Source organism: Citrus clementina, unplaced genomic scaffold (assembly GCF_000493195.1).
Source record: "Citrus clementina cultivar Clemenules unplaced genomic scaffold, Citrus_clementina_v1.0 scaffold_2, whole genome shotgun sequence".
NCBI classification, from domain to species: domain Eukaryota; kingdom Viridiplantae; phylum Streptophyta; class Magnoliopsida; order Sapindales; family Rutaceae; genus Citrus; species Citrus x clementina.
Genome location: NW_006262688.1, coordinates 6,492,881 through 6,502,019, shown reverse-complemented (window position 1 = coordinate 6,502,019; position 9,139 = coordinate 6,492,881). Strand labels below are relative to the sequence as shown.

At 34.4% G+C, this 9,139-nt stretch overlaps 1 protein-coding gene across 1 annotated transcript; it reads left to right on the top strand.

Moving 5' to 3' along the window:
* Positions 1-2,741: 2,741 nt before the first annotated feature.
* LOC18052923 (AP2-like ethylene-responsive transcription factor PLT2) lies at positions 2,742-5,260 on the top strand. Its single transcript, XM_024191659.1, has 9 exons — positions 2,742-2,880; positions 2,981-3,368; positions 3,464-3,546; positions 3,684-3,692; positions 3,814-3,902; positions 4,014-4,087; positions 4,215-4,265; positions 4,341-4,417; positions 4,515-5,260. The coding sequence occupies exons 1-9, from the start codon at positions 2,742-2,744 to the stop codon at positions 5,258-5,260; spliced, it is 1,656 nt and encodes a 551-aa protein (XP_024047427.1).
* The last annotated feature ends 3,879 nt before the right edge of the window (positions 5,261-9,139 follow it).

Sequence of the window (9,139 nt, the reverse complement as noted above, 5' to 3'; positions counted from 1 at the left end):
ATAAATATATATATTGAAAAAAAAAAGTTTGACGAAACGAGGAGAATTTATTAAATAAAAAATATAGAAAATACAATGCATTAATTAAAAGGAAGAGATAAAAAAAAACATTTTGATGCTATGTTCATTTATTCAATTAGATGAAGAGAGTGGAAATTAGTTCGATTAGTAATTAATTTGGGGTTAATGACATGGGCAATATCGTGATACAAAGAAGGAAATTCGGTACCAAGGTCATAGCATGGTCAAAGTTTTGCTTCTATTTTATGTTTTTTTGTGCAAAGCATGCAAACCGGATAATTGGCCCGCCTGGGTGCACCTCTCAGAATCAAGAAAGACAGAAAGCCTAAAATGTGAAACGGACACGTGTCAGTCACATTCCTTCGAATTTGGCCGCAATATCAGAAACTGAAACGTCGTGAAGACTCTACCGATTTAATGTGCTTACCTAATATGGCCGGTGGCGAATCCCCATCACCCTCTCAACACATTTTCCAATAATCAAGATTGATTAAAAATTTGATTATCAGAGAGAAGAGCGAAGTGTAGTAAATTTATTCAACTTCTCTTAACTTGTTTGATTCTGATCAAATGAACAAGTTTCTTTTCTTTCTCAAATTGTGTCGAAAACAATAATTCCTTATTATAATTTTTGCCTTTCTTAATGGGCTTATTTTGAGTATGTTGGACAAAAATGTTTTTGTTTAGTAAAAACCAGAACTAGTGGAATGATTTATTCCAAAGAGGGTATCTGTTTTTGTTTTGTTTCTTTTATTGTTTGGGTTTAATTCATTTGCATATATGTGTTTAGGGTTTTGATAATATTAGGTTTTTTATTTGAAAAAAGGTTAAAGAAGGCGTGAGACGTGGGTCCTTGCCCCCTTATTGTGGTGCACTTCAGTCAACGAACCTTATATATATGTATCAGTCTACAAGAATTTGGCGGGAACTGTGTCACAAAAAATGGCAGGTGATTTTGTTTTCTTTTTTATCTTTTTAGAATGTTTTGTTTATTATTTTTCTTCTGTGTTATCAGAATCCAGATTCTAAGTATTAATAAGTTTCTTCTCCGAGCACAGAAAGCACAATCTAAATCTCTGAAAAGTTCAGTCCGCAAATGATGACCCATATATCTTAACCAGTTATATATAATTATATATCCTTAGATTTGTTTATGTGCATGGAGATTTTGTGTGCGTCGACATAGCTAAATATTGAATAAAGTTTTACATATGCATGAAGGAAACACAAACACGCATGCAACACTGAGAAACTTTTTGTTGTTTGGGGAAAAAAGAAAACTTTGGAAGCTAGGGCAATATATTTGTGGTATTTTTTTTACTTTAGAACCAATTATTTCTTGAATATTTATTTAAAAAAAAATTCACTTGATCTTGCAATTTTCCTTATTGGGATTGTAACCATTTCATTTAATTTTATGAACGGACGGCTTAGATCTTTAAATTTTCTTAGAGTTAGCCTAACTGGAGGGCACACACAAGACACATAAAATAAAAACTTCTACTATATGTGTATGAGACATGCACAAGAACATTAATTTAATCTGATTTTAACTTTTGACGGGTCCGAAAACCAATTAGGTGGTCAACAGATTTCTACTTGGGGAGCCAAATGAAATCCTCCCCTTTTTTAAAAAGAAAAAATTCTTGAAAATTATTTTTTAAGTATGCTACGTTTGGTGTAATTTTGAACAAGATAGTAATTTTTACTCTTTCTCCAGTACTTTTAATATTTAATATGTCGGATTTTTACCTTATAATATTGCATGTCCGTACATACAACAATTTTAAACAATGCAGCTAGCAGTGACTCGGGGATCTACGAATTTGGTTCTTGGTGACGAGTCTATAGAAACCCATTTGGGAGATCTTCTCTGGTTAATGAATTTGATCGATCTTGTGATATATAAATAATTAAATAGTTAAAAAAATAAATTTCAATTTAATTTGTAGTTATGAAAGAGAAAGTAACTTTGCGTAGAGTGGTCAATATTTAGACTAAGAGATGATTTGCTGAGTGTGGGAATGCTGGGCTTTGAGGAGTCATATTTTGCATTGAACGAGGACGAGAGTTCCAACAAACCAAGTGGGGTACTGAGAGAGAAATTAAATTACAAATAGAAAAAGAAAGAGAGAGGTGGGTTTTGGATTTTTCCGATTGGAATTTGTGGGTTTGTTTTAGTACAAAGACTGAAAAAGGATCTCACTTAGCTTATAGTTTTATTTTAGTTTAGTTTAAAATGCCACTCGTGTCCATATTCAGATTAACATTTATTATTATTATGGTAAGATGACTTAGTTTCCAAGTCTTGGAAAATGTTATTGAAGAGTCAGACCACTTAAAATCACCACTACAATAGGGGTTTGTTTTTGTTTATGAACAGCTAGCCCAGTCGATATTTGTGTGCTTGTGCGGACGTGTTTTGTTGAGTGCGAGAGAGAGAGAGAGAGAGAAAGTTTTAAAAAGGCTTGTATTCTCCACAAATTTTTTTCTCTTTTCAACCTCCTCTTCCTCTTTTCTGTCATTTTTCAAGCCACTTAGGGTTTCAGAGTTTTAACTTTATTCACCACTTAGCTGAGCTTCTTTGTTCTTTCAAGAATATTTGTATATTATACGTGTGTTCTTATTTTGTTTTGTTGCATTTTGGAGACTGACTGATTTGTTGAAGGTAAAGGCAAGAAAATTTCTCTAAACTGTTAGCAAAGATTATTGGGAGCTCAATGAATACAAACAACTGGCTTTCGTTTCCCCTTTCTCCTACTCATGCTTCACTACCAGCACAGCTTCACACCTCTCAGTCTCATCAATTCAATCTAGGGTTAGTGAATGACGGTATGGACAACCCATTTCAAGGCCAAGGTACCAATCCCTACTTATGTTCCTTTATATAATTATTTTAAATTTTCTCATTTCTCTAACTCTCTTCATTTGTCCTATAATCGTACTTTGTAATTTACAGAGTGGAATCTGATTAATACACATGGAAGTGGTGAAGTTCCAAAGGTTGCGGATTTTCTTGGTGTTAGCAAATCTGATAATCAGTCAGATCTTGTGGACTTCAATGAAATTCAGGCTAATGACCAATCTGATTACCTATTCCAAAACAACAGCATAGTACCAGTGCAAAATACTATAGTAGCTGCCTCAACTGGTACCTATGAGTTTCAAGAAAATACTAACAATCTGCAGTCACTGACATTGTCAATGGGCAGTGGTAATAATAAGGGTTCAAGTTCAACTTGTGAAACAAGTGGTGAAAATAGTACTAGTATTGTTGAGGCTGCTGCCCCTAGAAGGACTTTGGATACTTTTGGCCAAAGAACATCAATATATCGCGGCGTAACGAGGTAAGTTTGAACTTTTTTGTGTTTCCCCCTTGTATATGTTGCAATTTTATGTGTCTAATTTTGATTTTGAATTTGGTTTTGTGGTGCAATTACAGGCATAGGTGGACAGGAAGATATGAAGCTCATCTTTGGGACAATAGTTGTAGGAGGGAAGGGCAATCAAGGAAAGGGCGACAAGGTCAGCCTTACAAATACTATAATTCACTTGATATTGCTATTGGCTTTCACCTAATATAAGTAGCGCTAGCATCTGAATTATTACTAACTATTTCTTTTGCTTTCCTCGTTTGTTTTGCTATCTATTATGGCTCGCAGTATACTTGGGTGAGTAAAATTTCTCTTTTTATTGTCTTTAATTCAAGGAACTTTCCTTCTTTCTTTTTTTTTTTTTTCCTTTTGCTTCATTTTCTTATTGCAAAACATTTCTTTATTTCGCTCTGGGCAGGTGGGTATGATAAAGAAGAAAAAGCAGCTAGGGCTTATGACCTAGCAGCACTCAAATACTGGGGAACTTCCACCACTACCAACTTCCCAGTAACTTTCTACTATTGTATTTATTAATCCCATGAATATTGTATAGATTGTTCTCGAGTATAAATAGTCTTATTCTTTGTGAATGCAAGCTAATCTTTCTTAAATTTGCAGATCGGTAACTATGAGAAGGAACTCGAGGAGATGAAGCACATGACTAGGCAAGAATTTGTGGCTTCCATCAGAAGGTAAGTGATAAACACTTTGCAATCTATATATTAGTCCAATTACCAATTATAATTCTTCGCATAATTTCGAAACGAATAAGTTTAATTCTACTCTGTCTAATTAATTCTATTCGATGATCAACTATAGGAAGAGTAGTGGCTTTTCTAGAGGTGCATCCATGTATCGTGGAGTTACAAGGTGACCAAAATTTTAAAATTTTTTACCCCTCTTATCTCCTTCATATTCATTAATAAATCAAAGGTCTTCAAGCAGGCATCACCAGCATGGAAGATGGCAAGCGAGGATCGGGAGAGTTGCAGGAAACAAAGACCTTTACTTAGGAACTTTCAGTAAGTATTTATATTTTAAACTTCCACGTAATGAGTAATAAAGCTTTCTAAAATAGAAATATTATCAAACAATTCTTATTTTATTTAATTACTTTAGGTACGGAGGAGGAAGCTGCAGAAGCTTATGATATTGCGGCGATAAAATTCAGAGGCCTAAACGCGGTGACCAATTTCGACATGAGCCGTTATGATGTGAAGGCAATACTCGAAAGCAACACTCTACCAATCGGAGGAGGCGCAGCCAAGCGCTTGAAGGAGGCTCAAGCTCTTGAAACATCAAGAAGACGTGAAGAAATGATAGCTCTTGGTTCAAGTTTCCAATATGGAAGCTCAAGCTCCAGCAGATTACAGGCCTATCCACTAATGCAAACAACCCCATTTGAGCAACCGCAACCACCTTTACTAACTTTACAGAACCAGGAAATATCTCAATACACACAAGACCCTTCGTTTCACCAAAGTTATATCCAGACACAGCTCCAATTGCACCACCAGCAGCAATCTGCTGGGTCTAATTACTTGCAACAATCAAGCCAGAACAGTCATTTTTATAATACATATCTTCAAAACAACCCTGGTTTGCTTCATGGGTTGGTGAACATGGGATCTAATTCATCTTCTGTGATTGACAATAATGGGAGCTCAAGTGGGAGCTACAGTACTGGAGGTTATATTGGCAATGGTGGCATTGGTATGACTTTGAATTCTTCCACCGGAACCGCTGCCGAGGAACTTGGGATGGTTAAAGTTGATTATGATATGCCTTCTGGTGGCTATACAAATTGGTCTGGGGATTCAGTTCAGGGAACGAATGCAGGGTTTTTCACAATGTGGAACGATTGACTGATGATCATTTTCTGAAGGACAATTTACAATGCTTCTTTTTTTTTTTTTTTTCCTTTTTTGAAGTTGGAAGCAAATAGGAATTTGAACTTTCATCCCAAAACAAAGAGATGTAGGTCTTGCTTTGCTGAGAAAATTTAAAGCCCTAGCTTTCATTTTGGTTAATGTATTTTTGGTTTATTGGTCTTTCTTGAGAGTTAGGGCTTTGACCAAGAGATAGTTGACCAAATCATGTTCCGCTCTTCTTTTGTATTCTGCCATGTCAGTTTATGGGTTCAAGGAAAACCCAAATTTTGTATGCAAAAGGTCCACCTTCAAATTTTGCATCTGTTTAACATCAATAGTTATAATATATTCCTAAATTTCAATTTTTTTTTTTTTGGGGTATAAGTTATGGAATACCCATTCATTCTTATTCGTCAGACGCTCGATCAAATATATCGGCGGGCTGCAGAATGAGTGCTCATAAGAAGGAGATTGTTGAAATTTTCTTTCCAATGTGGGTTATAAATTTTTTAACCAATTGTTCAAAAGCAGATCCAGCCCGGTTTGGGATCAGCTCAGAAATCTACAGTGGTCTAGGTCCTGGGGTGTTGGGGGGGGGGGGGGGGGGAATAGGCCCAAAGTCCAGCGCTAGTCTTGATGCGTAAGGGCCCAGAGAGTGGTTTAAAATATAATATATTTTTTTTAAATCCCACATAATTACTTTTAATTTGTCTGACTTTACTTAAATCGATTTTTTGAATATCATCTAGTCGCTAACGTGTTATTTAGAAAGGGAAGCAAATTTATTCAATTTTATAAGTAAACAACGTGCTTTAGTTGTAGAAATAAGAAGACTTTGGAAAAGACTCAGATCTCTTCTTTTTCAATAAATATATTGAATAAAAAGAATACATATACGGTGTGTTTGAGAATTTACCTTACCTTATATTGTATTGTATTAAAATATACTAATGTAAATTTGGATGCAATTTTTGATTGCATTGCATTAGAAAAGTGACTAACACAATAAAATGTATATAAAATAAACCCGTAGCGATAGGTTTAGGCTATATTGCATTAAAATAATATTTATATTTCAAATATGATCAGTTAATTTTTATTTGAATCTAAGATCTTGGACTATATATATGTAGAGAGAGAGAGAGATGATGTTGGTGGCCTTTGGATAGCCACCATGTGCAACCAACCAAAAAAAAAAAAAAAGATTTGGGGGGTCATTGGATTTCCTTAATGTCATTCTAATTCGGGATTCCCAAATTGGAACAGCGCCATATATATGTGTGTGTGTGATCATTCTCATGTGTGGGTGCCTTTTTTTTTTAATCTATACACGCTACTAAGCCGTGTGGCTTAATATCGTTCCTTTTTAATGCACAATAAAGCTTGCGGTTTAATAACATTAAATTTGGCTCTATTATACTGCGCGAATCGAAAGTATGTTTGCATGAAAAAAAATGAGGATACTCGCACTAGAGAGGGACTATATAACAAGTTATAAAATAGTCCTATCTCCTAAGGGATGCATTAGAGGTACTACATTCAATTAATATATGTATGCTATATGTACATTTATTTTAAAAAATCACTATGTAATTGATAGTTCTATTTAATTGAATTGCACATGCTATACATTTATTAATTGAGTGTAATATTTTTAATGTAGTTTAGAATTTCTCATTAAGGGACATTAGATGAACTTGTTTTTGCACAACAGAGGCGTAGATGCATCGCAATGTCCGTGTTCTCCTTCATCCCAATTTTCTATTTGTTTCTCTTTAAACACTTATGGATAATGATATAATACTCAGATCAGTTTGTGCTAAGCATTAAATAAACGATTAATATTTGAGTGATGTGCATTCACATCGTGAACACTCGAGTTTTTTTTTTCAATTTTATGCAATTAATGTTTTCATTTACTTTGTTTGCTGCCAAACAGCAAACAATTAATTGATGGATAGTTCCGTGATGTTAGTGGATTCTTTGAGAAAGAAGTTCGGTGATTTTCATTAAATAAACAATTAACTATTAAGTGATGCATCCTTATCCAAATGGTTTTATCTGCAGAGTTCCTCGGCCCAAACATTGCTTACATCCAATTGATTACACTCCAAAAATGGTTTCAATTGGCCCACTTCATCATGGTAACGAAGAGTTCAGCGGCATGGAAGAGCATAGAATAAAGTACCTTCATTACTTTCTGCAACGAACTAATGTGAGAGTTGCAGATTTTCTTACATCAATAAAGATTAATTAAGCGAATTTGCGGAATTGTTACGCAGAAACCCTAGAACTTAGCAGTGATGAATTTGTGACAATGATTTTACTAGATGCCGTCTTTCTCATCGAGCTCTTTCTAAGAGGTTTTTACCCAGATTTCATAAAGTCATGGACGGTTGATCAATTGTCGGCTGACTTATGGCTGCTAGAAAATCAGCTTCCGGTATTCATCCTCAATGAATTGTTTGAACTTGCTAAAAACAGCAACATATGGTGACTATTACGAGGGACTTTTCTCGATATCAAGTAGCCGTCGGTTCCAAAATAGTTGTCTTGTAATTCTCCCAGAAGCAGAACATTTTCTTGATTTGCTTAGAATCTGTTTTCAGCTACCCCCGTCCCATGCCCAAAGTGAATTCGGAGTTTTAAAATACCCGGTGAAAAGAAGTTCACCAATCTGGAGTCAAATTTAAGTTGGGTTACACTTGACATCAGTTTTAATAAATGGATCCTTGAAATTTCATTTCTTATAGTAAATGACACCATAGAGAGCTTTTATAGAAATGTTCTAGTTTTCGAGAGAGTATGCATGGCTATACCTGATGGTTTAATGACAACATTATCGTCTTGTACCCGCACCAGAAGAAGGGGAATTACTCATTCCGAATGAGTTATTGGACTGGGGAATCGTAAAAGATTGTCAAACGTTTCTCTCGACCTTATCAAAGAGTGTCTCCCGAATAAAAATTTCGGATATGTGATCTTGTTGAAGATCTACTGGGCTATTACAATGCCTTGGCACAAGTGGGAAGGAAAACTTGAAGCAAAATCATTTGAGCACTCCATGGGCTTGTTCTGTCATCGGATAGTAGTTAATTTAAGAATTTTCATTATGCGGCTCATATTGCGAGTCACTTGTTTGAATAAATGAATAGATAAATTCATAGTAATAATCCATTTAGTTGTTTTGAGGATAGGGGAAGAGTTTATTAATCACTTTCATAATGGAATTGATAAGAATTTTTAACTTCACTTCTTTGATGGAAGGAAGTGTAAAGTCTTTTAGGTTATGAATTATTACAATATAAAGAGTCCCTACCGTAGCTAAATCGATACTTGCTAAGAACTTGATTTTCATCACAAGAGAATGGCTATAAAATGGAATAGGTTAGAAGACACCTCTATGAAATTTAGTAAATGTAGAGAACAACTTTTGAACAACATGATTGAAGGTACGATCCTATCTTAACTAATTATTTTGCAAGTTAACTAATTAATTTCCACTATTTTCTGCTCGTATAGTTTTCAGTAGTGATTTCGCTTGTATTGTTTGTACTGGTGCTTCTGTTTCGTATAGCCCAATCACAGGATGTATAATAAATCATTCATTCAATGGTTCTGAATAAAAATTCCAATAAAATTAATGATAGTGGGATGAATTTCTAATCCTTTGAATAAATTAATGATTCAATTTTAATAAAATAATTTTGAAAATATTATTGGATAGATATAATGAAAATCAAACTATAATTACCGGTGATAGAGTAATTATTGAAAAACAAACTTAGCACAACTACATAACGAATCTCTCTTATTCTGTGATTGATGTACACCAGCAGAAAAACACATAATTTGAAAGCTCTAGAAATCAAT

Excerpts from the sequence above, each read along its gene's own strand:
- LOC18052923 (XM_024191659.1), top strand. The coding sequence starts at position 2,742 with ATGAATACAAACAACTGGCTTTCGTTTCCCCTTTCTCCTACTCATGCT. Across the intron at positions 3,903-4,013 it reads CCACCACTACCAACTTCCCA|ATCGGTAACTATGAGAAGGA; the intron begins GTAACTTTCTAC and ends TTAAATTTGCAG. Across the intron at positions 4,418-4,514 it reads CCTTTACTTAGGAACTTTCA|GTACGGAGGAGGAAGCTGCA; the intron begins GTAAGTATTTAT and ends TAATTACTTTAG.